Consider the following 26,157-nt stretch of genomic DNA (forward strand, 5'->3'; position numbering starts at 1 on the left):
GACTTTCTTCAGCAGCTCTTCCTGCTTAAATGTGAGTTATAGTCAGGTTTCAAATATGCGGTGATGAGGAAAACAGATGTGACAACCATCAGACAGCGGGGAAAACAGCTTTCTCTCCTGCCTGCTCTGTAGGCTCAGCTGCTCTGCTCCTGAGCAAGGGTGAATAAGTGTGCGGCCAGTTCTAGACCAGTGTGTGTTCTTCTTTCTGGTTCCCAAAGCCTGTGTGTAAGGTCAGGTCATAAATCCAGCACACAGGACAACTACACGAGTCCAGCTGATTGGCTGGGCTTTAAACAAACTTTGTTCTTCATTATTTGAGTCATAATTTGACTTCGTGTCCTCTCTGATAAAAATGAGGAGATGCCCATCCTATTCTGTAGGAGAGCACACCTTTTCACTTGAAATTCAAGGCCTTACGTCCTTGTCCAGGGAACCTCAGAAGCCAACAGCAGAACGGGAGGTTTTGAGGCATTTTGGTCTCTTGTGTCCCTCTAGAGGCCCTGCGGGAGCTTCTGTTTCCAAGAAAGTGTGTATATATATCTATATGTGTCTATGTGGAGGCAAAGTTGACCTCAAGAAAACTGAAAACAGACATGAAATGAGTTTGCTTCAGGGATTTATTTTGAGGAGCTTAAACGTTAAGCTGGGCTCCAGTCTTAGAGCTACTGGTTACTGCTATGTGATGCTCATGAGGGCACAGCTCAGGTTCTCTCAGTATCTGATAGTGGTAGCAGACTGGCCAGCAGATTGCCAGAAAGAATTCCAAGCATCTTCACCCAGACGTGGCACTGAGGGTTGTGCTTCGCTGGTGGTTGGTGGGACTTGGTGAGCATAGGGCTCTTTTCCAACCTTAATCTTTCCATCATTCTGCTCTAGGAATTAAGCACTTAGAGCAGCCAAGCACCTCCCTGGGCACTGCAGGTGGGAGTAAGGCAGGACAGTGGTGCAGACAGCGCTAGGTAAAGGTTAGCACCCTTTGCCTTGTGTTTGGTGCTACCTCCAGCCCGAAACTAAGGCTACGAATCCTCATTACAAAAACCCCTCCATCTGGGTTTCGTGAAAGCTGTGGAATCTGTTTTAATCTGTTAAAGAAGAACAGTTTTATAAAATATGTGGGTTTTGTTTGATTTTGTAACACGGATATCTAAGTGTCCCGAGGCTTCCTGCACTGCGGGAGATACGGTTCCTGACAGGGGGGGAATAGGAATCTGCTGATTCAGACTCAGAAATCTGGATGTGCTCACAAATGGACATAAGACCACTCCTGTTGAAGTTCTCTGCTGCGTAAAGAAGTCAGAAATTGCATAAAGTGCCAACCTGACATTGCCAGGAAAACAAACACAAAACCAACAGCTCTTGTGAGGCTGATGGTTGCGTTGTGCAGCTTTCAAACTCTGCATAATAACCTTGTAAAACTTGGCGTTTGGAGAAATTTCCAAAAGCCTGACTGTTGAGACTGTGGTTTTGTAGGGATAGCAGCACAGGGAGCTGCATCTGGAAGATACAAAGTGCTGTAGGAGAGGATGGGTCTGTGCTACCAGTGTGTTCATTAAACTCTGCTCTACTGGAGTATTATAAATATTAGATTTGATATACAAGCCAAAAATCCATTCCCACAGGAGAAATGATCCAAATGAAGAATTACATTGCCTCAACAAGTAATGTTCAGCCCAAATTGATGTCTGCATTGTGAAGTCTTTGTGCTTTCCTCATCTTCAGGTGTAACATACGCTCAACAAAACTTCTGGTCTTTAGAAACGAGGGCAGAATATTTAGAACTCCCTTCTTTTGCTGTTCCAGGGCACTGAAGGAACCCAAAGAGCTGAATTTCATTTTTGGTGTGAATATTGAGCAGCGTGAGTTGGATGGCATGTTCATTTATAACTGCAGTCGACTGATAAAGATGTATGAGAAGGTGGGCCCACAGCTGGAGGGTGGCATGTGAGTTTTTGGAGATTTTTCAGCAATATTTCTGCATGTTCTTACACATAACTTAGGCCTTCCAGTAATCTTTTTCTGCGTTAATCGTTCTTCGTGAGCATGAGACTTTCATTTTCTCAACCTTTGGTTTGGATTCTGACAAATAACGTATATTCTAACATTTCCCAGTACTTCCATGTTTTCCCAGTGAACAGTGAGTTCTCTCCACAGCAGCTCAAGTCTGAATTAGAAGGCTGATAAACTTAAGAACAGCAGTGCTGCAAGAACACACGTGTGTGACTGTGTGTGTGCCATCAGCTGTGCCCTGTGCTGTGTGTCTGAGCAATGATCGAGCAGTTCAATGCTGTTCCTGACTCTGTGTTCCTCTTGCAGGGCGTGTGGTGGAGTAGTCGGTGTGGTGGATGTGCCCTATCTGGTTCTGGAGCCAACTCATAACAAACAGGACTTTGCTGATGCCAAAGAATACCGACACTTGCTGAAGGCTATGGGAGAGCATTTAGCTCAGTACTGGAAGGATGTAGCTATAGGTAATGGAGCTTTACAGTTTCCAGGGGCATGAGGGGGAGATTTGGGCTGGAAGGGAACCGAGGGAGAGGACAACCAAGAGAGAACGTGATGATGTCTATGATCATAACTCCGTATTGAATGGAAGCTTGTTTGTTTTCCAGCCCAGAAGGGTATCATCAAGTTCTGGGATGAGTTTGGTTATCTGTCAGCAAACTGGAACCAGCCTCCATCCAGTGAACTGCGCTACAAGCGCCGCAGAGCCATGGAGATCCCTACCACCATCCAGTGCGGTGCGTGTGAGCGGAGGGAGGCTGCTCCTCCGTGGGAGGAACCCCAACTTGGGGACAGATAAATGGGAGGAGGTTTGAGACAAACTCCTCTATCGTGGTTCCCTCTGCCTTCTAGCCAGCATCTGCTGGTAGAGTTAAATGTCTTAAAATAAGGTTCTGGTCCTGCATAGTGTGCTGATCATGATTTTCTTTAGGCAGCCTTACAGAACAGCACAGATGTACTTAGCAGTAGAGTTGAAAATGGGCTTAGAAATGTCATAGGAAGTGGGATTGATCAAAGCCACCCATCTCAAGGCAAATAAGATCTCACAGTTCCCCATAAGCAATGGAGGGCAGCCGAGTGCCTTGTGTTCTGATGCACCACCTATTAAACAGCTCTGGATCTAGCACAGAAGAGATCCATTTACAGTCATCTCTTTAGCCTCTCTTTTGTGCATTGCTGAGTCGCTCTGGCTAAACCCTTATTCCAGCTGGGAGAAGGGAGATCTCAGCATAACCACTTCCTCATTTCATAGAGGGACTCCAAACTCCCATGACCATTTTCCCACGGGAACTGGGAAGGAGGATGTAGCAAGGAACGTAGAGCCAATCTTTTGGAATTATTTTGTCACGCTCCCTCCCTAGATGGTTTTCTCAGTAACTTCCAGTTTCTTAGAACATAAGAGGAACTTTCCTGTTATTCTTCATCATCTTCGCTGTTGACATCAGCCATGGCTTGTGAAGTCCTCCCAGAGCCTGATTTATAAATGCTCGTCTTCTATTAATTTTTAAGATGTTGGTTTCCTGGTAGACCAGCAGTGCCCTAAAATCCAAACACAGTACATCTGACTCATCTAAAATCTATTACATTATCTAATCCTAGTGGTTATATCTCTGAGTTCTTGAGTGTTGGTGCCAGTAAGGGACAGCCTGCCTCCTGAGATGAGCAGTGATTTCAGGATGGACTTCATTTGTAAGTGCTGTCACTGTAGCAGTGAAGTGCTCAAGTATTAGTTGATGCCAGGCTTCATCAGATTATTGTTGTGGTTGATTTGTTTACCAGATTTGAGGTCTTCCTCAAAGGGAAGGTATTTATTGTGTACATATTGTACTTTGCCACTAGTCTTAACTGTCATGGAATATGTTTTGGAAATAGATGTGGTCCTTGGGCATTAAATAAGCTTGAGAAGTGCTATAGGAAGAACATGGCTGTGTGCCTCAAGCTGTGCATTTCTGATTTGCAAAGTCTTTACTTTAACAGATGTATGCCTGAAATGGAGGACTCTCCCATTCCAGCTGAGTTCAGTGGAGAAGAATTACCCTGATAGTTGGGTGTGCTCTATGAACCCTGATCCTGAACAAAATAGGTAAGAATCAGTTAATATAAATAATGCCTTATTTGCATATTTATGGTCAGGAGGTTTTTTTTGGGGGGGCGGAATAGCTGGAGAGACAGACAGTAGTTCTGTACCTGTATGGATACCTGTGGGTGTGCTTGCTGTCTAACCAAGTAGTTAGGACATACTAATTAGTGCTGACACGCAGGTGGACGTGGCAAATTAGTGTGTGCTCTCAGCAAGTTTGCTGCTGATGCAGAAGTGGAAGAGTGGCTCTTTTGCCAAAGGGTTGTGCTGCCCTCCAGAGGGACCTGGACATGCTGGTGCTGATAGGAACTTCATGGTATTCAGCAGGAATTGCACGAGTCCTGCACCTGAGGTGGAACAGCCTGAGGCACCAGGACATGGTGGGAGAGTCCAGCTGAAAGGCAGCTGTTCAGAAAAGACCTGGGGGTCCTGGTGGGCACAACTTGAACATGAGCTGGCAGCGTGCAAAGATGACCCATGGTGTTCTGGGCTGCATCAGGAAGGGTGCTGCAAGCAAGAGAAGCAGTGTTGCATTGTGATAAGCAATGGATAAAAACTGAAATAAAGCAGGATGCTCCTTGAATACCAGGGAACACTTGGAACACGAGAGTGACTGTGCTCTGGCACTGACTGCATAGAGAGACTGGAGTTTCCCTCCTTGTGAATACTTAGAAGCCATCTGGATGTGGTCCTGGGCAACCTATTCTAGGCATCTGCTTGAGCAGAAGGGTTGGACTGATGGCCTCCAGAAGGTCCATTCCAACCTCAGCCATTCTATGCTTCTGTGAACTGAGGTTCCTCTGTGGGCTTTCTGCACTGTCGCTGGAAATATGATTGTACCAGTAGTTCATGCAGTCAAATTGTTACCCATCTTTGTATTGGCCTATCCCCAAACTTCATTTAAGATGGCTCCGGGGCTTGGAACTGGTAATTCCCAGTGTAAATGGCTTGGCTTATTGGCAGTGCTTTTGATCCTTACAACGTGTATTTCCCATGAGATCTCCCACGAGGGAGAAAACAGCTGTATCTCTGGGATTGTGGCTGCTGCAGAAAGAAAAAGGGGCTTTAGTGTTGTTTTAGTGCCTGCTAAGGATGGGCACAGTGCTGCAAGTGAGAGAGGTGTAGAGTCTGCAGTCTGTACTGAAGTTGTCTCGCTTTCCTTTGGTGCTAGGTGTGAAGCTCCAGAGCAGAAGCAGAAATTACCACTGGGAACCTTGAAGAAAGACTCAAAATCGCAGGAGGAAAAGCAGAAACAACTGTCAGAGAAAATTCGGCAGCAGCAGGAAAAACTGGAAGCACTGCAGGTAAACCTGGAGGTCTCCCACTAAGCACAGCAGGCTTTGAGGGACCTGGTGCAAGCAGATGATGCTGAGAGTAATGGGTAATGGCCCCGAATGCTGCGTGTGCTGTGTCACATTCGTTGGGTGGGGTTGTTTTAATGGAATATCTCAAGTCTCATTTCCTGTTAGGAAGGTGGGAGTTGACTGCTGGTGTCCTGCTCTTGAGAGACAGCAGAAAGTGCCTTCTTTACCATTGCTGATCTTTTTTGAGATGGGCAGACGGTTTGCTGGGCTGGGTTAGTGTGGCTTTTAAAGGTAAACTTTCTGGGTTTTCTTTCCTTAATAGAAAACCACGCCAGTTCGATCTCAAGCTGACTTAAAGAAGCTGCCTCTGGAAGTGAGCGCACGGCCTGCAGGGGAGGTAATTGGGATAGCACTCAATTAGAGTGTAGGCTGCTCTTCTGCACTGTCCTTAGCTCAGAGCCTGACTTTTCTGTCTGTTCTCCCTATATACCTTGATCTGTTTTGGAACATCCAGCCAGTGACTCGATCGCAGCGCCCACGATCTCCTCCCTTACCCGATGTCATCAAGAACGCTCCCAGCAGACCGCCACCACTTACACCTCCTTCCAGGTCTGTCAGTCAGCTGAAGAGGGGCTCTTCAACTTGGGCAGCTATTAACACTCCCAGATTGGCAAGCATTCTCTCCAAGGAGGAGGCCAGCACTTCCAAGATGTACCACGATGCTGTAACAGCTGTGACAGCCAGAAAATACAATAGCACTTCAAAGACTCTTGCCAAACCAACTACACCAACCAAACCCTCCTCTGCTGTCCCACAGAGCCCCAAAAGCCCACGTGAGACACCCAACTCAAAAACTGCCAAGGTGTCAACACCAAAGAAATCTGCCACTGTCAGATCGCCCCAGGTGAGACTCAGTGGGGTGAAAACCATCAGCTCCTTACCTGCTGTTCTGCACAGCCCGTGCTGCTGTGTCACATCACAGAGAAGTAATGGAGCAGCAGGGTTGAGGGCTCCTATCATCATACGGCACCCTGTAAAACCTTGAATAGTGAAGATACGTGTGCTGCGTTGGTGGGGCTTTTTGGTTTTTTCCTGTTTGTTTTTTTAAATATTTGGCGAATAAATTCTGTTTTATAACATACCTGAGGTACAGCTGGAGCTTGTTTGCCTCCTTCAGGCCTGCACCCCCAGGAAGAGGACTGTGTACGCTGCTGAGGAGTTGTCTGAGGAGGAAGTAGAGTGCAAGAAGGAGAGGATAAAACGAGGCAAATTTGTAGCAGTGAAAGAGGAGAAGAAAGATCCCAGCGAGGTGGTGGTGGAGGTGAGAGTGCACAAGATGCTGCAGCAGAAGGTGTTTGTCAAGTGTTTGCCATCTTGTCAGCAGGCATCTAACCTGACCTCGCTTTGCTTGTAGCTCACAGACAGTGCAGGGGAAGAAGATATGGCAGAACTGAAGGAAGCTCAGAAAGGTGAGAAAGGAACTCACGATACAGTGAAAAAGAGGTGTTTCACTGGTTAAATGTGTCATTTTGTTAATGAAATGAATTTCTTCTTTCTGAAGAAGAGGGGCTGAGAGACCTCTAGTTGCATCTTCTGCCAGACCAGTTAATTTCTGCAGCTTGATCCTGAATGGAAAGTGACCCAGTAGAAACCCATAGGAAGTTGTCCTAGTCTAATATGAGCCTGAACTGCCCAGATACAGCAGAAACAGTGTCTGAGAGTGCCGTGCCATTTCCTCGTGTACGAATGTCCCTAAGTAGGAGTTCAGCCCTGTGGTAGTGATGTTTTTGGGTTCATGTACCGTTCCAAGAGCTGTCACAGTTGGGTTAGCTCCCAGTGGCTGCCTTCTCTAAAGACAAAGCACAATGTGACCGCCAGCGTCTGAATATTTGCCCACATCTTTGCTGTCTCCTTCCTTGCAGACAAAGGGCTGCACGTGGAGGTCCGTGTGAACAAGGAATGGTTCACAGGCCGTGTCACAGCTGTGCAAAAGGGCAAGCGTGCCATACGCTGGAAGGTGAAGTTTGATTATGTTCCTACAGACACCACTCCAAGAGATCGCTGGTAACTATCATCAGCTACTGCATTTTGGAGGCTTGTTGTGCTTTCAAGAGGAAGACTGGTTTGCTTACATAGATACTGAAGACAGAAATACATTGCTGTCATGTCAGGGAGTGTGTGTGTGTGCACTCAGGACAGCTCAGCTGCTTTGCAAAGAGTGAACACAAGACACTCAGTACAATCTGTTCACCACTTGAATGTGATGCTCCCCTGGAGGCAGCTGTTGTGTGATCTGGAGGTCTCAGTGGCAGATATGTACGGGTTCTGATGAAGCTGTTAAGTGTTTCAGGTGTGAAAGTAGGTCAGTATATCTGATGTAGGTCAATATATCTGATTTTCCCTTTCTTTTTCCCCTTCACAGGGTACAGAAGGGTAGTGAGGATGTGAGATTGATGAAGCCTCCCTCTCCAGAGCACCAGAGTCCAGACACACAGCAGGAAGAGGAGCTGGTTGTGGCTGAACCTTCTACCTCAGAATGTGTTGGAATTGAACCAGACACTACAGGTCCTAGCAGTGGCCAAGAAACAGTAGACTTACTAGTTCAGATCCTTCGGTGGGTTCACAGTTTTCCTTGTGAGCTTCTGCAGCCTGATGGCTTTCCTTTTTCAGGCTCAAACTCCAGCTTTGTTTCTTCTTTCCTGCATAGGAATTGTTTGCGATACTTCTTGCCTCCAAATTTTCCTATTTCCAAGAAGGAGTTGAGTTCCATGAGTTCAGAAGGATTGCTGGCATTTCCCTTGGTGAGTTCAGTACGTCTGGAAAAATAAACTGTGTAGTTTGTTGGGGTTTTTTTCCCCATTCTTATGACAAGCCTGCTTCCACTGGCTGCGGGATTGTGCACCTCAGAAGCTCATTTGTATCCTTAGCAGACTGGTGTATCTGAGGGGGAAAAAAAGAGTTCATAAAAGGTGCCTCAGGTCTTCTATTACCATACATCTGCGTGGGAAAGCTGTTGGCTGCTGCTACCTGAAGTTCTTGTCCAGTGCTGTTAAGTTTTTAACAAGAGAGGCCGGGTCTGAGATCTATAGAAATGGAATGTAGGCACATCTGTTCATTTACCCCCAACCTTTAAGCCCAGCTTACAAAGAGACCATCTGAAAAATAAGAGGGAGCATGGAAGCCAACCCCCTTGTACTTCTCCAGATGACCAGGCTCACAGAGATGGAGCAGAATTTCAAGATTCACAGCCCACCAGTGATTCACCTTAAGGCTCTTGGTTGAGCAAGGAACAAATGGGATTCTGCATGGGGGTCAGTATCCTGATTTCCTTGATATATGTACTAAAGCTGAGAACACATGCTTGAAATTCTCTCCTGGACTTTACCAGCAGCATAGCTGAAACGTGTCTGTTATGAGTCAGTACTGTGAGCTGCAGCACTGTGCTGTGTTCAGGAAATACTTCATAAGCTTTGAGGGCTTTTTCTTCCACCATAGTTTGAATGACTGGAAGGAGGCCCCCACAAAACAGCTCTGTGGGTTTCCTTCCCTAACCCAGAGGCGCAGGTTCTCTGAACAATATCAGAAGTGGTGGGAGTCAGCCAACAGGGATGAAGTCTTCTCTGCTTGAACAGTCTGTTCTTTAGTGGCTGAGTCTGCACCAGCATCCGTGTGCTGCTAATAGAAAAATGCAGAGAACTGATACTGGCTCTGCTGGCTTTTCTCTTCTCTGACGTACTGCCAAACCACAATGTCCTTAATCTGAATTCGGTCCGCTTCTGTTGCACTTCTGGTCTTTGGGAATGGGAAAACCTGTGTGATATCTGTGCTTCATACCATAGGCAGATGAGGTATGTGAATGTGAGCATAGCAAGGAGTGTGGAATTGAAAATGGAATTGAAAATGGAATGTGAGCAGCCAGGGAATACAGAAGGGCTGCGTTACCCTCGTGTTGTTCAGTCCTGCTGGGGTCTCTTTTGCATTTAGTGCTTCTTTTAACGTGTCCTCTCTTGTTGTTGTTTTTATGTTCCATAGAAAGACTATTTCAAACAGTACGAGATGGGTCTGCAGAACCTGTGCAATTCATATCAGACCCGTGCTGATGCCCGGGCCAAAGCCTGTGAAGAAAACCTGCGCAATACTGAGAGAAAGCTGAAGGAAACGGAGGAGAAACTGCAGAAGCTGAGGACTAACATTGTGGCTTTGCTGCAGAAGGTGCAGGAGGTGGGTGAACCACAGCACCGTGACCTTCATCAGACCGAGGCCACTCCAGGCACTGGGTGTTTTAGTCCAGAATTGAGCTGTACTTCAGTTCTTCTTTTTCACTCAGAGGGTGGTGAGGCACTGGCACAGGTTGCCCAAGGAGGCTGTGGATGCCCCATCCCTGCAGGCATTCAAGGCCAGGCTGGATGTGGCTCTGGGCAGCCTGGGCTGCTGGTTGGTGACCCTGCATGTAGCAGAGTGTTGGAACTGATGAGCACTGTGGTCCTTTGCAACCCAGGCCATTCTGTGATGCTATGACTGTGATTCTTTCTCAGTGTGGTGCCACTTGGGTCCAGACCAGCAGAAGCAGCTGTGTGCTGCTGTCACTGCACACCTTGTGGCAGTCAGGATGGGTGCTGCAGAAGATGCTGTGTTGCTGGACAAGGAGGGGTTTTGTTCTTTCCATTCTCGCACTGCTCTTCAAGATTCACTTTTTCACTGACATTTCTTGTTCTTTTTGTTGCAGGACATTGATATTAATACAGATGATGAACTGGATGCATATATCGAGGACCTGATCACAAAAGGAGACTGAATAGCATTACACATCCTCAGGAGGTGTAGAATTGCTGGTTACTTTGATGGAGATGTGGATTCCTGCAGTAGAAGTCTATGACAGCAGATGAAAGAAGAGAGCTTGTAGACAGTGCTGCCATTTTTGGTGTACAGCTTGTTGTGACTGAAAAGACATTTGTGCTTTTGGCAGGAAAGTTTTTAACATTATAATTCTCTGAATTTCTTTCTTCCTTTTGTTTATAAATATTTATTTTTAAAATAAATGGGAACTGTGCCTGGTATGATGGGAGGGTTGCTGTGTGGTTTTAGTGAAGTAAAAGTGTGGGTCCCCTTTTTGCATCTGAGGTACATGTTAAACCTGGAAGACCAGAATCTCATGCCTAGCAAGTTGTCTCATAAGAATCTGACAGGAAGTTTAAACTAGGTTTTAAACACTGGGAGAGGAGGCCAGGACTTGAGAACTTCTCTTGATGTAGAGGAAAAACGGTTAGAGACCTGAGCTTCAGAGTAGGGATCCAGGCAGTGTGTGTGGAGGGGATGCAACTGTGAGGATTCTCAAAGCTGAGTGTGGGGGTAGGGGCTGGCATTCGTGCAGTTGTTGAGTGTAGGGTCTGTGTAAGCAGGTGGAATTGTCGTGGTGCTGACAGCACAGAGGATGAGGATCCTTTAAAGAGAGTTTGGCTGCTCACGTGGCTCGCAGCGAATTGCGGTGGTCAGAGGAAGAAAGCTGGAGTTCACGTTCTTTCCTAGCAGTTGTCACACTAGCAGTTATTGCTGCTGTTTCTTTGAGACATAATTGCAACAGCAGCAGAGCCCCTTGGCCAGCTGAAAATAAAGTGACCCTATGTTCTGTCCTGATTCCCTCAGGTCTGTGTTGCTTTGATCCTCTTGCCATTCCAGGTAATTTTAATTGAAGTACTGGAACTCAGAGCCCTGGACTGCTAATTTTTGTCAGGCCCTTGGCTCAGCAACAAGGACGCTGCCTTTCCCTCTTGCTCCAAGCTGGAGGCTGAATTGCAGCTCCTTGCAGAGCACTTCTTGCACAGACCGTGTGGTTTGAGTTCATTGGCCAGCTGTCTGCTCAGCTCTGCTCACACGAGACGAGTACAAATGAGTCCATGCTCAGAAACCTCTACAGCCCAACTGCTCAATGAGTCACAGCGTGAGCAAGACGTGCCCACCTCCAGGAACACCAAATGAACTGCGCTGTTGCCATTCCTTTGTAAGCTGAATGTGTGGTAGATGTTGCAGGGAGGAAACCCAGTTCAAAGTAAACATCTGTTGCTGAACAGCTCTAAGTTCTGCTTACCACAGGAAAAATAAAAAGCAGAAAAGAGGGAAGATTGGTTCATTTACCCGCATTTCAGGCCCTTGTGACAGCATACAGTCTGAGGCTGATTGCTTTTGTTCAGGTTGAGGATCCTCGTGTGCTTGAAGGTAAGAAGCATCCCTCCATAAATGCAGGAGCAACCTCCACCAGCTTCTGAAGCTCTTCACGTGTGTTGGAGGTGTGTTAACAGGGATTGCACACTGCTGCTCAGGTAGAGATGTGCCCTCTGTAGGACCCGAGTTCTGTGTTGAGGTGAGAAGAAACCTTTGTCCTCCCCAGGTGAGCGGCAGGAGTTCTGAAGAAGTAGATTTCATTGAAGTACAGCTCGAGGATAATGCAGTTTGTAAGCTTTAATTCATACCACTGGGAGCATGGCAGTGTAGAACCAATAGTCATCATGTGTTTCTAAGTTGGATCCCATACTCCTCCCTTTAGGAAGGTGTTACATGATTTTATTCCTCTGTTTTCTGGGAACTGATTATTTTCAGTTTTAAATTTCCTTCTTGGCATTTCATCTCTGTTCTTGTACCAAATATTTTTGATCAAGTTTATATTTCTTCACTGGAGTTACATTCATCAGTGCAGCTGATGCACAACTGCCTCCTCTCACCTTCAGTTCTGCTAGGAAAAGGAAGCCAAGAACTCTTAGGTGCTAATAAAGCCATTCTCAAGACCTTCTGCTGTTTCTTTGCAGCAGTTTCAGTTTTACTTAGAATCATGGAACCATTTGAGTTGGAAGGGACCACTAAAGGCCATCTGGTTCAACTCCACTGCACTGAACAGGGACACCCACTGATCAGGTGCTCGGAGTCCCATCCCCTCACCTTGGGTGTCTGCAGGGACAGGGCATCCATGCAGGTGCAAATACATGTATTTAATAATGAGGCAGGAAAATAAATGCTTGAACATCAACTTTTGGGTCTTGCTGTGATGATTGTTCCAGGATAACTTTGCCTTAGGCTCAAGAGGAAAGAAGAAAGCTGAAGGCAGCATCTGAAGGAGCTCCTACCTAAAGGCAGCCCTGTGCTGACGGTGTTTTCTGTATGTCTTCAAAGCCCACGTGTGTGCCAGGAAAGGCTTTGCACAAGCTCTGTTCCAGTGGTAGCACAAAACCAGACCCAGCTGCTCTTCGGCAGCGTTGTGCTGTGCTGTGATTCCCATCCTGCTCTTCACTCGGTGTGTCTTGTAATGGGAACTAGGCCAGAGCTTGTGGCAATTGGTTCCTCTGTGAGTGAGATGCAGTCCTGTGCCTGCAGCTATCTTCAATCCCCTCTTCTTGTGGCCTCAGGGTCCCAAGATGTAACTCACACTTGACCAGCGCCTTCAGGCCGGGAGCATTAAGGCCCTTCTGAGGCCAGTGTTGTGACCAAGCCCTCAGAGCAAAGCATCTGCTGTGTTGGTACCTGAGGAGCAGGCTCAGGCTGCTTGTGGCCACGGCTCCAAGGCTGCAGCTGAGGCTGGCTGGGACAGCAGTGGTGTGCAGGTCTGGGATGCTCAGCAGGTCTGGGATGCTCAGCCACCCCGGGCTGCTCTGTGGGGCTGAGGGAATCTGCAGCCCAGCTGCCGTGGGGGCTCATGAAGTGTTGCATTGTCTGTGCAGGGGCTGCGGGCGCCTGGGAACGTGGGCGTGAGCAGAGGTGCCAGCCTCGAGCTGCCATGTCTCCAGGGCAACACCTCGGGGCAGCAGAGGAATCCCCAGCCCTGCAGGGCAGCCCCAGCCCGACCCTGGCTTTGTTGGCTCCCTGCTGTTTGTTCGTAGACAGGAGGACGAGGCCTTCCTTTTCCTGCCAGCTGCCTGGAAGCGGCTCCGCCGACATGAAAAGCTCCACTGGTGTCTGCCCCGCAGGAGAGAAGGGACCCACTGAGCGCCGCACTGAGCCCTGTGCCAAGGCACTGCGAGGGGCACAGTGGGCCCTTATCCCTGTGCCAGGAGCAGCTGGCAGCTTCCTACCACAGCCACGAGCTCCTGGCAGCAGCAGCAGCATCCTCAGCCCCACAGCAGCATGGGGCAGCCTGAGCCTGGCCCAGCTGCAGGAGCTGTTGTGCTGCTCATCCTGAGGCCCACTGCTCCCCTAAGGTGGGCGCTGGCTGTGGGACCCCTTGGGGTTCTGTATGCCCTCATGCTGTAGGGCTGCATTGCCCTTCAGTTCCTCCATTCTCCTCCTGCCCTTTCTTCAGCTCTGCCAGCCTTGTGCAAGCCACTGTCCCACCATATCTGAGCCAGAGGACAAGAAGAGGGGGGCCCAACAGCACAGTCAGGGTCAGTATGCCACCACCACCCCCATCCCAAAGCTCCGCATCTGTCTGAGCCTGAGCAATGAGAGTACATTTGGAAGCTGGAGGCAGTGCCTGGCTCCTGGCGCTTGCCCACCACCTCCTCTTTCCTCCATGGGCACTTCGGAGTGCAGACACCGCACACACCTCCCAGGTATGAAGCACTGGAGCAGAAACCCAGAGAGGACCCCAAGCTGTCCCAGCTCCTTGTGCCAACACAGGGCTTGGCACCCTGGGGCAGCAGGGAGGGGACACCTCAGCGCAGAGCAGAGCTAGGGGAGGGCAGAGCCTGCAGGGTCAGCTCTGCCTATGCAGGACACAGCCTTGAAGCTGGCAGGTGCTTTTTGTGCTGGGATGCCTTCCCTCTCCCTCAGCCCTCCATCCCGGTGCCCACAGCAGGACCAGCTCCATCCCCACTCCCTGTGTCTGGGGTTTGGCAGCTCACCCCTCATGCCCACGGCTGCAGGGATGTGGCTCTGGGTCTGGTTGGATCTCACAACCCAGGGCACAGCAGCCCCTTGCAGAGGCTGAATGGCTTGCAGGAGAGCAGGACCAAGCTGGAAACGTGCCCTGCTCAGGTCGAGCTACCATTAAAGCAAGGAGGAGCTAGGAGGGCTCCAGGTGACCGTGCAGGGCTGGGCTCAGCATGCTGCGGCCACAGTCTTGGGTGTGGGGGCTGGGACAGAGTAAGAACCCCATTGGATTTGCAGAGCTGGGACTCAAAGGAGAAGCCTTTGGACTGCCAGCAACCACCCGGCCCCAGGACAGAGCTGTCCCGTGCCAGCAGGAGGGTTAACTCCACTGCGGCACTCCAGGAGTGCAATCTCATACCAGCCCCACGCTATCACCGATGCAGGACTAACTCCTGCCGAACGCACTCTCCGAACCCGGTGCGACTTGAGCGCAGAACGCCTCCAGCGCTAAACCGCAGCCGGGGCAGCGCCGCGCGGGCTCCGACCGCGACGGGACGAAGAAGGGAGCGAGCTCCGAGGGCGGCACGGCCGTTTATTGGGAGGAAGGGGCGCAGCTACACCTTGGTGCCCCCCGAGGAGGGCAGCTCGGAGCGCTGCGTCGGAGCGCTCGGCGTGGAGGAGGCGGCGGGGGGCGGTCGGGCTCCGCGCAGCCCCAGCAGCGCTCGGCACTGCGCGCGGAAGCGGCCGTCGAGGAAGGCGTAGAGCAGCGGGTTGAGGCAGCTGTTGAGGTAGGCGAGGCAGGTGGCGTAGGGATGCAGGCGGGAGATGAGGCCGAGCAGAGCGCACGGCAGCTCCAGCAGCCCGGCCGCCGCCAGCACGAAGAGGCTCTTCAGCAGATGGAAAGGCAGCCAGCAGCCGGCGAACACCCCGACCAGCGCGGCGATCAACCGCAGCAGCCTCCTCCTCGCCGCCGCTTCGGCTCTGCGGGGCCGCAGGTGGCGGCGGACGGCGCTCCCCACGCAGCAGTAGCACACGGCCATGAGCAGCAGCGGAGCGGCGAAGCCCAGCGCGGTGGTGCCGAGGCTGAGCGCCGCCGCCGCCCGCTCCGCGCCGCCGCCCTCCCCCCACAACCGCAGGTCGCACAGCGTGCGGTTCCGCGCGTCCCTCCGCGCCTCGCGGAGCAGCAGGGCGGGCAGAGCGGCCGCCGCCGCCGCCGCCCACAGCGCGGCCAGAGGGCCCAGAGCCGCGGGGCGGCGGAGACGCGCGGAAGCGGCGCGGGGCGGCGGGGGGGCGGCGCGGAGCACGGCGCGGTAACGCTCGGCGCTCAGCCCGCCCAGGCAGAAGGCGGAGGCGAACATGTTGAGCAGCACCAGGTAGCTGCTGAGCTTGCAGAGCGCCGCGCCGAAGGGCCAGTGGAAGCGCAGCGCCGTGTAGGCGGCCCACAGCGGCAGCGTGGCCACGAAGGCCAGGTCGGCCAACGCCAGGTTGCCGATGTAGGCGTCGGCGGAGCGCCGCTTGGCTCGGGGGCCGCGCCACACCGTCAGCAAAACCAGCGCGTTGCCCGCCAGCCCCAGCGCGAAGACCAGCGCGTAGAGCGCGGGCAGCAGCGAGAAGGACGCCTCCCAGTCCGCCTGCCAGGCGCACGCCGTCCCGTTGCCCTCCTCCTCCTCCTCCTCCGCCTCCCCGTAGTAATAATCCGCCTCCGCGTACTCCATCGCCCCGCGTCCCCCCGCGCCGCTTCACCTTTAATAAGGCGACCCCGCGCACCGCCCCGCGGAGGCGGAGAGCGGTGGGAGCGGCTCCGGGGGCGATGGAGGGGGTGCGGGTACCCAAAGTGCGGCCAGAGGGATGGGGGGGGCTGTGCTGGGGCTGCGGGAGTGAGGATTGTGCGGGTGGGAACGAGAGTGGGAGGGAGTGGAGGGAGCGGGATGCAGGCGGGGATACAGTGGAGATAGCAGGTAGATGTAGCAGGGATAGATGTGGGAATGCAGGCAGGGATGCAATGGAGATGCAGTAGAGATGCGACAGGGATGCAGTGGGGATGCAGGCAGGGAAGCAACAGGGATGGATGCAGTAGGGAAGCAGCAGGGATGCAGTAGGAATATAGCAGGGATGCAGTAGAGATGCAACGGGAATGCAGTAGGGATGCAGGCAGGGGTGGATGCAGTAGGGATGCAGGCAGGGAAGCAACAGGGATGAAAAAGAGAAGCAATAGGGATGGATGCAGTAAGAATGCAGGCAGGGAAGCAACAGGGATGCAGTAGGGATGCAGGCAGGGAAGCAACAGGGATGGATGCAGTAGGGAAGCAGCAGGGATGCAGTAGGAATGTAGCAGGGATGCAGTAGAGATGCAACGTGAATGTAGCAGGGATGCAGGCAGGGAAGCAGCAGGGATGCAATAGGGAAGAAGCAGGGATGCAGCAAGGATGCAGGCAGTAGGGATGCAGTAGTGCAAAAGCTTCATGCTGAGCACAGTGGGACAGCAGATGCCACTCTGGGCACAGTGGCATCCCATCCCACCTCACACCAGTGGTCCTATTGCTGGTGTGGCCATGCCAGAGGTGAGCAGGACCTGCAGGTGTCAGGGAAGAAGGCAAAGCAATCCCCACAACTTCCTGGCCAAGGTATCCGGAAGCAAATTCTGTGTCATCTGGTCTGGTTTCCTGCAGATCACTCTGTTTTATCTTTTTTCCCTTCTCTCAAACAAGAACATCCTTGTTTGAAGGGTCCCTCACGGAAGCCACTTCCCCTGTGTGGGTCCCAGGTTGGCACACACCCAGCAGCAGTGCTGCCAGCAGTAGGGGTGTGGGGCTGCCTCACGCAGCAGAGGTTCTTCCCTCGCTGGGATGGGGAAGGTTCCTGTTCCCCAGTCTGGCTGATGCCCCTGTGTTGCAGTGGCCCTGTGCTGTGGAGTTGGTCCTGATGCAGTGGCTCTTAATACCTGTACTGGCCACATCTGTTGTCCTTCTCCCATAAGGCCTGCTGGGATGCCCTGCTCTGGAATTTGGCACCATCTTCCTTGGGACACCTTTAACCATCACCAATCCCTCCACCGTGCAAAGATGGAAATGTCTTTGTTCAACATTCTGTCCTGCCAGGAGCAGCTGGGGGAGCCATGCCTGCATCAGGGGGACAGGGAAGGCTCAGGGCTTTGGGAGCTGTCCTGCATTCTTTGCAGCAATTGGGGAGGGCTGGGCTGGCTGGTGCTTGGCCAGGGGTGCTGCTCTTACTTGTTCCAAAGGCAACCGAATTCCTAAGCAACCGAACTGGCAGGAGAGTGAGAAGCGCTTTTTAAGTCAGGAAATACAACTGAAAGGACTGCAGGAGGAAAGAAAAAAGAAAAAGTCATATTACATTATTTCACACCTTTTGGCACAGCGTCTCCAGCAAACCAAAATGCCATACAGGACAGCAGGAGCTTGCCTGTCCTGATCCCCTGGCATTTTACTTTAAGGTGCTGTGACCGGTGCAGTGCCCTCAGCCCAGCTGCTCTCACGCCAGCAGATCACACACTGTGACTCCATCTTTCCTCCTGCTGGCCCACATTTCAGTGCTGGGGCTCCTTGCTATTCGTGCAGAGGATTGTAGCTTCCCTCTGTGGTTTCTGCAGGACCCTGCATCACATTTGCCTGTATTCTTCATTTTCTCTATCTGTCTGTGAGGCACCGAGGCTCCAGCTGGTGCAGCGGGGAGGGCTGTGTCCCTGGCACTTGCAGAAGCATTCACAGGAGGTGCCTCTTCCTGTCTGTCTCCCCACAGATTTCGTCTGTCACTGCTTTTTTTCAGCAGCAGCTGCACCTCCAACTGAACTTTCCATAGAGGCTCTTCAGTGCTTCCTTTTCCCTGAGATCGCTGCTCTACAAGAGACAGAAGATGAACGAGCAGCTTTTCTAACATTTCTCATATCCCTGAATTTGCACCTGGGCTGTTTTTCCAGCAGTCAGATGCACACAGCCTCATCCGCCTATGCAGGCAGTATCTCACCATCTCACACCCTCCTGGCCCTGGGGGCACCGCAGCTTTGCCACCCACTTTCTAGGAAGAGCAGTCCTGTTGGGAATCAGGAGGAGAAGGAGCCCTGGGGTGAGCTGAGTCCTGCAGATCCAGCCAGGGCAGGGCCAGGAGGAGCAGTCAGCCCTGTTGCATTGCTGGTGGGCAAAGCAGAGGAAACCTGCTCCTTTCCCAGGGCAGATGCAGTTACCAGGACAAGTTTGTCAGCTTCACAAACAAATATACAGAAGGCCAGTTAAAACCTGGGGGCATTTCCCTGCAGAGATAACCAGGACGGTTTGCAAATCAGGAGAGCAAAAGGAAAATGCTGTTAATGTTATTCGTATTTTATAAGCCAGCGATTGCCTGCAGGTGCAAGGCTTTCTTAACCACAAGGAGAAAAGGAGAAGGCAGGGCTGAGAGTCTTTCACATCCCCAGGGTTCAAAGGGGAAACACAGCGGGTATTGTGTTGCTTTCCTACTAAATGGGGTGGTGGTGTTCAATTGTTTGAGGGCATTTGAATGGGCCAGCTCTCTGTTTTGATCCCAGATTTCTCCCAGAATCAGGGCTGGGGGCAGTGGGCAGATGGAGTGGCACGGGAGGGGGCTGTGGGTTGTCACAGTGCTGCTGCGAGGACCAGGATGCTGATGTGCAGGGAGGGAGTGGATTCTCATGGTTTCAGAGCTCTGTAGAGGCACAGAGTTGCAGCAAGGGCACCGTAATTATTACGGCATGTTCAGTGATATGAAAGCACGCATCTATGGATATTGATCCTGAATAAGGTTCCTTTGCATCTGTTCGTTTAAGCGTTGCCTTCGACCGTCGCTTTGTTATTGAGCACTGCAGCTTTCCAGTTGTGCCTGTATGGATGTGGAAGGTTGCCAGGAAGGCTCCGGGGGTTGTTTTCCCCTCCAATGGCCCCGATGACGGCAACACGTGGTTGGTGCAGGGATTGATGCCACCTGTGCAGCTCAGGACGTGTCCCGACCCAGCAGCGTCCTGTGGGAGGCGGGAGGAGAATCATAGAATCATAGAATCACAAGGTTGGAAACGACCTGCAAGATCATCCAGTCCAACACCCTCCCATTCCTATCAGTACCACAAGCACTAAACCACGTCTCGCAGCTCCTCATCCAGGTGCCTTTTGAACACTATCAGGGATGGCGACTCCACCACCTCCCTGGGCAGCCATTGCAGCGCCTGACCACCCTCTGAGAGAAAAAGTTTCTCCTAATATCCAACCTAAACCTCCTCTGGTGCAACTTCTGGCCGTTTCCTCGGGTCCTACTGTTTGCCTGGGAGAAGAGGCCAGACCCTTTTGCACCACAGCCTCCCTTCAGGAAGTTGTACAGTGCAATGAGGTCTCCCCTGAGCCTCCTCTTCTCCACACTGAACAATCCCAGCTCCCTCAGCCGCTCCTCATAAGGTTTGTGCTCCAGACCCCTCACCAGTTTCGTTGCCCTTCTCTGGACACGTTCCAGGGCCTCAATGTCTTTCTTGTAGCGAGGGGCCCAAAACTGAACACACAGGAGCGGGAGCTGCTGCCCTGCGCCCCCCCACGGCTGCGGCCTGCACACGGCGCCGGCCCCGCCGCCATCTGTGGGGCGTCAGGCACAGCGCTGGGCTGCGTGCTGTAAGAGGGGCGCGGGGAGGAGCCAGAGCCGGCCTTCTTCGTTTGGCGGCGACAAAAAAGATGCCGTTGAAACCATTCTTGTACCCGCTGCCTGAAACCAGGTTCCTGCACGCGGGCGGAGTTGTGTATAAGTTTAAAATCCGCTGTGGCAACTTGCAGAGGTGAGGGAGCTGGAGGGAGGAGCTTTGATGAACCACCCCGGGTTTGTAGAGGTGACAGGCCTGAGAAACGAGAGGGAAGGGACGGCGCTTTGGTTTGCCCGTGCTGCTGGCAGGCAGGGAACAGAAAGGAAAACAGCCTTCGGATGCCTGGAGGATGAGGATTTGGAGAGCTGTGTGCCGTCACGGCAGCGTGTGAGCCTGGAATTGAAGTGACGTGAATTACAGGGTGCTGATCAGCCTGCTCAGATGGGGAAGGTGGTCGTTACAAGGTGAAAACGTGGCTTTCCTGGGGGCACTGCCTTGGGGGGATCTGCTTGGATCTGCTTGGATCTGCTTGGATCTGCTTGGATCTGCTTGGATCTGCTTATCAGACCAACGGGTCCCGCTGTGATGGAGCAGAACCCAGACCGACTCGCTCAAGAAGTTTTGGAGCTCTTAATTTGAGAGAGGACTCAGAATCCTGGAGGCTGTGGGCTGTAATAGTCACAGAAGTTGGGGGTGTTCTGGCAAAAAGAGATATTACTGCCTCCCCCCCCCCCCCCCAACTAAGTGGTTTTAGACTCCCCTCGGGAATTTGCCTTTCAAGGCTGTGAGCATCAGCAAGCAGCAGTCCAAGGGCAATGCCCTCAAAAGCATTGTGCTGTGATCTTCCTCTTGGCTTCAAAAGCAAAACCCATTTACAGCCATTTCTTGCTTTCAATTTGGAGCATTTCTGACCTCTTATCTCTTGTATCACAGAATCACAGAATTGTAGGGGTTGGAAGGGACCTCCAGAGATCATCGAGTCCAACCCCCCTGCCAAAGCAGGTTCCCTACAGCAGGTCTCAAAAGAATCCTGGATATTTTTAAGAACAACATTTCAAGGTTTTATCCCCTTGCTAAGAATTTTCTCTCTGCAGTGAGAATGTTCCCTGCTTACCATGTTTTGTTGTCATTTAAACTCTGTCAAAGGATTTGATCCTTCCCTTCCCCAGGTGGGACTAATTCTCTGTATCTTCACAGCACTCCTGAACTCAACAACACTGATGTTGCTGTCAAGGAGTTTGAGGTAGGATATGAAGCAATTCCTGTCAGTGTCTTTCTATAGTGCAGATCAGGTGAAGGGAGTGTGGAGAAGGATAAGCAAAGCTGTTTGTATGTATCTAGAATATCCTTTCCAACAATTCATGCAAACTGTAAAGTGAAGTTTTTTCCAAAGCCTGAACGCTGAACTCCAGTAGAGTTGTGGATATATTGTTAATATTATTCCCTCACTTCTCTTTTTTTGGCTTCTCCAGGAAGCAATTCGAGTCATCCTTGGAAATCTTGATGATTTACGTCCATTTTCTACAGACCACTTCACTGTCTTTCCATGTATCCTTTCCTGTTCATAAAAGAAAAGATTCCATGAGTTGTGTATGTTGGGCGTTGCTCCATTCATTCAGGATTCATATTCAGTACCTTGCAGCTCTACTTTGAGCCTCACAATTTTACATTACCTGAGGACCCACCTCAGCTGGTGCCTTCAGCAAAGAATTGATTTGAAAGGAGTGTTTTGCAGTGTTTTTAGATCAGCAACTCTGAGTTCCAAGTCAGATTTAGACAGAAAATCACAGAAGGCTTAGGTCAGAAGTGACCTTAAATACCATCTATTTCCAAAAATGAAAGCACAGATGCTAAGTCATAGTAAGCCCACCAAACACAATGGCAAGCATGGCTTGTGCACTGCTTTAAAAGATTAATGAAATGAGAAATGCTCCTTGTAGACTCAGCAACTTCAGTTTGAGAAGACAACAGTGGTTTTCAAACGCAGTGCTTTGTTCCTAAGTCTTAACGTCGTTCTCAGATTTGAGTAAATGGGAAAGGGTATCAGAAATGAGATTCAAACACGAGGATGTCAGTCTGGTGCCCTATCCCTACATTTGCACCATGTATCTAGAGCTCAACTCATTTCAGCAGAGTTTGTCTTTGGGTAAGTCTGCACAGTTATGGTTGGGTAATTTCCAGAACAAAGAAGTGTTTTTCAATAGTTTTTCAATGTCAGAGCACTGTATGCAAGTTCAGCAGTCTGTCCTGTTCTCAGAAAATAAGGCATAAAGCAGAAACAAACTTCTAAGTTGGTGGAAGAAACTCCAGTGTAAATAGTCACCAAATTTTGTAATACTTCTGTTACAGGTAAAGAAGCCAACAGCAACACTTCTGAGCCTGTAAGTTGTGTGTGTGTGTTCTGAGTGACAGTCCAAACAGTCTGAAGCAGCAGAGTGCACAGAGATCATAGAATCATAGAATCACCAAGGTTGGAAAAGACCTACAAGATCACCCAGTCCAACCGTTCACCTATTCCCAATAGCTCCCACTAAACCACGTCCCTCAACACAACATCCAGCCTTTCCTTGAACACCTCCAGGGTCAGTGACTCCACCACCTCCCTGGGCATCCATTCCAGTGCCTGGCCACCCTTTCTGAGAAGTAACACTTCCTCATGTCCAGCCTGAATCTCCCCTGCCGTAGCTTGAAAATTATTAGATATTGCAGACTGGTACAAAAAGTATTGCAAGATAGGAAATAGTGAAGTTTTATAACTTGCAGTTGTCAGTCAGCAAATGTAAATTGGCCCTAATGATGCAGTTCTCTGGATGGCTTCTCTCTGGTTCATGTCTTTGAATAAAGAAGCTAGTATTATATTCAGAAATCTTGTTGGTTTTCATTCTATGAATATGAACAACTGTGCTAAATATAAATGTGAACAACTGTGCTAAATATAAGGACATATTGATTCTGAGTTTTGTTATAAAATAGAAAAGTCATAATCAAATGTTACCAATGCAAAGTTTGCAATGTTTTGAAGGTCAAGAGAAAAAGTGAAATACCAGGAAGCACTGAGATGGAAGAAACAGTGAAGAGAAGAAGAGTTGAAGGTCAAACAGAGACCTCATACCCAAAGCTGTGCATGGACAGGTCAGTCCACTACCAAATATTCTTCTAGGCCATATCTGAATACCTTTCATGTGCCACTGATCTGCAGTGTTCATCATGACTGTGTAGTCCTTCTGCCTGTTTTCTTCCATCTCTTTCACTGATGACACTTTTCCTAATTTTGGATTCCTTTTTGGAAATGTGTCCATATTTTCTTTCTGTTTTTAATGGGAATTAGAGACTTGAGTACAAATGTCTATTTAGAGACTGTATTTTGTTGCCTAGAGGTACTGAAAGCTTGACTTACAAATGAAATGCTCATAGTGGCCATATGTATCACTGCTTGATTGCTTCCTTTTTGTAATTTTTCTGTAAGCTCAGTTCTTGTTTATTTCACTTATTTTTAGACCTGGAACTGGGAGTGTTCACCATGCAATTAAAGCAGAGCATGGGTTTGAAAAGGTAAGCTACAGAATATTCAGAAAGACACAACAGTATTGATTTAGTCCTTGATTCTCAAGAAGGCAAGCACAAAATGCCTTCAGGTTTGTCTGTTCCCTTTTCGTTTCCATCTGCAGTAGTGACTTCTGATTGCTGCTCATCAGAATCAGTCAGATGGTGAGTTTTACAGAGACAACACACAAACTGTTCTGGTTCTTCAGCTAAGATCTAAGGGTAAGCTTAACCTGTCAGAGATGAACCTGAAGAATTGCCTACCTTGACCTCGAGCCTCCAGATGCCTCTTCCTATCAGACCCCACAGAGGGCCTGCAGCAGCTGCTGACCTTCATACTGACTTTGCTGTCAATACTTGCAGCTCAAGCAGATGGCCTTGCAGGCATCTACCCCTCTCCCTTAAAAAGCATGATGAGTTTTCTGACTACTTCATCAGTAGTCATGTTAATGAGGGGATTGTTCCAGAGGGATCAGAGGTGCTTCCTAAACCCTCTCTTCTCAAAATGCCTTGGCAGGAAGGAAAGATTCATTCTTTTCCAGCCTTCAGGCATCATTCTGAGAGCCAGCTGTCTGATCAGAATGGCTGGACTGCAGCCCACACATCTTCCTGCTTAACAAGGACACTGGCAGAAACTGAAGAAAGAGAGAAAGAGAACCTACAGCTGATCAGTCTGTTTCTGAAGAAAACTTCCCTACCTTACTGAATCCTCTGAGAATAAACTGCAGAGATCTCAGGCCATCTAAACTTTGGAAATTTTCACACATCTGAGCTCAGTGCAAGAGATGCACACCTGGGGAGTAAATCTGTGCTTGTATTGTCTTCTGTCTGAGACAAAGTGATTTTACCCTGTCAAATAAGCATGCATGCAGATTTTGTTGTTTGTGGTCCTTTGTATTTCTGATATCCTGGCTCAGCCCTGCTCCTGATGCTTCTCACTTCTGTCCTTCAGTGTTATTTACTGCTACTGTGGCTTAGCAGGGCCAACGTCCAGAGGGCTGTGCTGTCAGTGGCTATTTCCCACAGCATCTCTGTGTGTGCTGTTTAAAATCTTTGCCTATGCCATCCCAGCTATTAAAGTCACTGAACTACAGCTTTACTTTAGAGCTCTGTTCACTTCTTCAAGCAAGCAAGTCAACAGAACTCTCCTGTGAGATATAATTTCACATTGTGTAACAAAGTTTCTGGGTTGTGTTTTCTTTCAGAGTTACTCCAAAGAAATTCAGTGTGAGCATCGTCCAGCATCCCTCAGCGTGGGCTGTAACCAAGAGTGCTTATGTAAGCAAGGAATTCCTGTGTTACTTCTTACACCAGGCATTCAGGGGAGTACGAAGGGAGTGAGTTTGTGCTTCTGTTCTTGCTCCTGTTTCTTACAGGGAGACCTGTGGGATATGATGTAGAACAAAGAGCAGAAACTGGTCAGCCTGAAGGTGAAATGCAGGTATTGCAGCAAACGGACCAAATCACCACCAAAGGAACTGAGGAGCCAAAACGAGGAGGTCTCTCAAAGTTCTGGAGGAGGTACCTATGCTGCAGCTGTGAGCAGTTCCTACTTAAAGCTGCCTCGTAGTGCAGCGTTTGTTTTCCACCAGGACCACCTGTTCACTTCCTTCCTGAATTTTAAGGAACTGCATCTGTGTGTTTTTCACTCAGAGGGTGGTGAGGCACTGGCACAGGTTGCCCAAGGAGGCTGTGGATGCCCCATCCCTGCAGGCATCCAAGGCCAGGCTGGATGTGGCTCTGGGCAGCCTGGGCTGCTGGTTGGCGACCTGCACACAGCAGGGGGTTGGAAATGATGAGCACTGTGGGCCTTTTGAACCCAGGCCATCCTGTGATTCCATGATCTTCTGGTGGGTAGAGCAGAGAGAAGATACTCTAGCAAAGATTAAATGAACTGGTTTGGGTCAAGAGGAAGCTTCATGTGTGACTGTAGGGGGTAAACACCACGTGAGTTAATTCCCTCACGTGAGCCTCCTGTGCTGCTGTCCTTTCTGTGTCTGATTCTGGCAGTTCAGGCGATTCTGTGTTATCTTGAAGAGCAGACACATCTTTTCCGTGGTGGTTAAACCAAGGCCTTCCAAGGTAAAGAAACATTCCCTCGTGCTCTGTGCTCGTGGAAAGGGGCACAGAAATTCGCAGTAAATGTGTCTTGTAGCTGCTTAAGGGAAAACAATCCCAGCAGTTCCTGACCTCAATCACCGCCCTTCTATCAGATAAAGAGTGCCACCTACAGCCGGACTGTTACAAGACTTCAATATCTCTCCTGGCAGAGCTTTCCAGTCCTTCAGTCCCATTAAGGGATCCTTAAAATCCTTATCAATCCTAATGTACGCCAGCCCCATTAACCACTAGAGCACCATGCTGGAGCTATTCTCTGTGTTTCCCCTCCACGTTTCCGTTTTCCTCTGAGGCACGCTGTGCTGGCAGGCAGAGGCAGCCTCATTCTTACAGTTCTCAGACAAGTATTTTGTGTATAATCTGTGTATAATTGCGTATAACAATGTTTCTATTTCCCTAGGATATTTTCTCCGCTGCAGCACCTTTTTGGTGGGAAGCCCTGAACTAATTGCCTGGAGAGGTCAACTTCTACCGCAAATATCAGGTCGTGTTGTTTCTTTTGCGATTGAGCTTTTTCTCTTGCTCGCCTCAGCCATTAAATGCTTCGCGCCCTGGTTCACATTTTCAAATGTACGTAGCGAAAGCGTTGCCTCAGCAACGGAACGCCTTCTTCACAGCCTCGAGTTTTTCAGCTCTGCCTTTTGAAAATCGTTACTTGAGCTCCCAATAAAAGCGGCGTCCGCTCGGCAGCGATCGTTATTTGTGGCAGGGAGGCGTTCGGAGGAGGG

The 26,157-nt window shown here is 50.0% G+C and overlaps 3 protein-coding genes across 5 annotated transcripts in view; 2 read left to right on the plus strand and 1 right to left on the minus strand.

Moving 5' to 3' along the window:
- The window catches only part of MORC2 (MORC family CW-type zinc finger 2), a 37,649-nt gene extending 25,246 nt beyond the window's left edge, over positions 1–12,403 (plus strand). For 2 of the 3 annotated variants that reach the window (XM_052689523.1, XM_052689526.1), the window contains 14 exons: positions 1,801–1,941; positions 2,314–2,468; positions 2,610–2,738; positions 3,979–4,084; positions 5,253–5,385; positions 5,708–5,782; positions 5,900–6,289; positions 6,563–6,706; positions 6,800–6,854; positions 7,308–7,449; positions 7,808–7,999; positions 8,093–8,186; positions 9,418–9,606; positions 10,112–12,403. In XM_052689523.1, coding sequence (XP_052545483.1) covers positions 1,801–1,941; positions 2,314–2,468; positions 2,610–2,738; positions 3,979–4,084; positions 5,253–5,385; positions 5,708–5,782; positions 5,900–6,289; positions 6,563–6,706; positions 6,800–6,854; positions 7,308–7,449; positions 7,808–7,999; positions 8,093–8,186; positions 9,418–9,606; positions 10,112–10,180 — 2,014 coding nt within the window. In that variant the 3' untranslated portion in view covers positions 10,181–12,403. Of the gene's footprint in view, positions 1–1,800; positions 1,942–2,313; positions 2,469–2,609; positions 2,739–3,978; positions 4,085–5,252; positions 5,386–5,707; positions 5,783–5,899; positions 6,290–6,562; positions 6,707–6,799; positions 6,855–7,307; positions 7,450–7,807; positions 8,000–8,092; positions 8,187–8,589; positions 8,697–9,417; positions 9,607–10,111 lie in introns of those variants that run through there. The other variant, XM_052689525.1, reaches the window with a different exon arrangement.
- Positions 12,404–14,768: 2,365 nt separating this feature from the next.
- Positions 14,769–15,936, minus strand: LOC128083957 (apelin receptor A-like). Its single transcript, XM_052689613.1, has one exon. It carries the CDS (start codon positions 15,891–15,893, stop codon positions 14,793–14,795), a length of 1,101 nt encoding a protein of 366 aa, XP_052545573.1. The 5' UTR covers positions 15,894–15,936; the 3' UTR covers positions 14,769–14,792.
- Positions 15,937–19,782: 3,846 nt separating this feature from the next.
- On the plus strand, positions 19,783–26,118 carry MAJIN (membrane anchored junction protein). The gene is made up of 10 exons (XM_052689614.1): positions 19,783–19,963; positions 20,966–21,011; positions 21,241–21,316; positions 21,789–21,914; positions 22,118–22,149; positions 22,791–22,900; positions 23,266–23,320; positions 24,517–24,589; positions 24,688–24,832; positions 25,830–26,118. The coding sequence occupies exons 1-10, from the start codon at positions 19,863–19,865 to the stop codon at positions 25,870–25,872; spliced, it is 807 nt and encodes a 268-aa protein (XP_052545574.1). The 5' UTR covers positions 19,783–19,862; the 3' UTR covers positions 25,873–26,118.
- The last annotated feature ends 39 nt before the right edge of the window (positions 26,119–26,157 follow it).

The sequence above is a fragment of the Tympanuchus pallidicinctus genome, unplaced genomic scaffold (assembly GCF_026119805.1).
Source record: "Tympanuchus pallidicinctus isolate F22 unplaced genomic scaffold, pur_lepc_1.0 scaffold25, whole genome shotgun sequence".
Classification (NCBI taxonomy): domain Eukaryota; kingdom Metazoa; phylum Chordata; class Aves; order Galliformes; family Phasianidae; genus Tympanuchus; species Tympanuchus pallidicinctus.

Coding starts and splice junctions, on each gene's coding strand:
- LOC128083957 (XM_052689613.1), bottom strand. CDS start 15,893: ATGGAGTACGCGGAGGCGGATTATTACTACGGGGAGGCGGAGGAGGAG.
- MAJIN (XM_052689614.1), top strand. CDS start 19,863: ATGCCGTTGAAACCATTCTTGTACCCGCTGCCTGAAACCAGGTTCCTG. Junction 21,317..21,788: donor CCACTTCACTGTCTTTCCAT/GTATCCTTTCCT, acceptor CGTCGTTCTCAG/ATTTGAGTAAATGGGAAAGG. Junction 22,901..23,265: donor CCAAAGCTGTGCATGGACAG/GTCAGTCCACTA, acceptor ACTTATTTTTAG/ACCTGGAACTGGGAGTGTTC.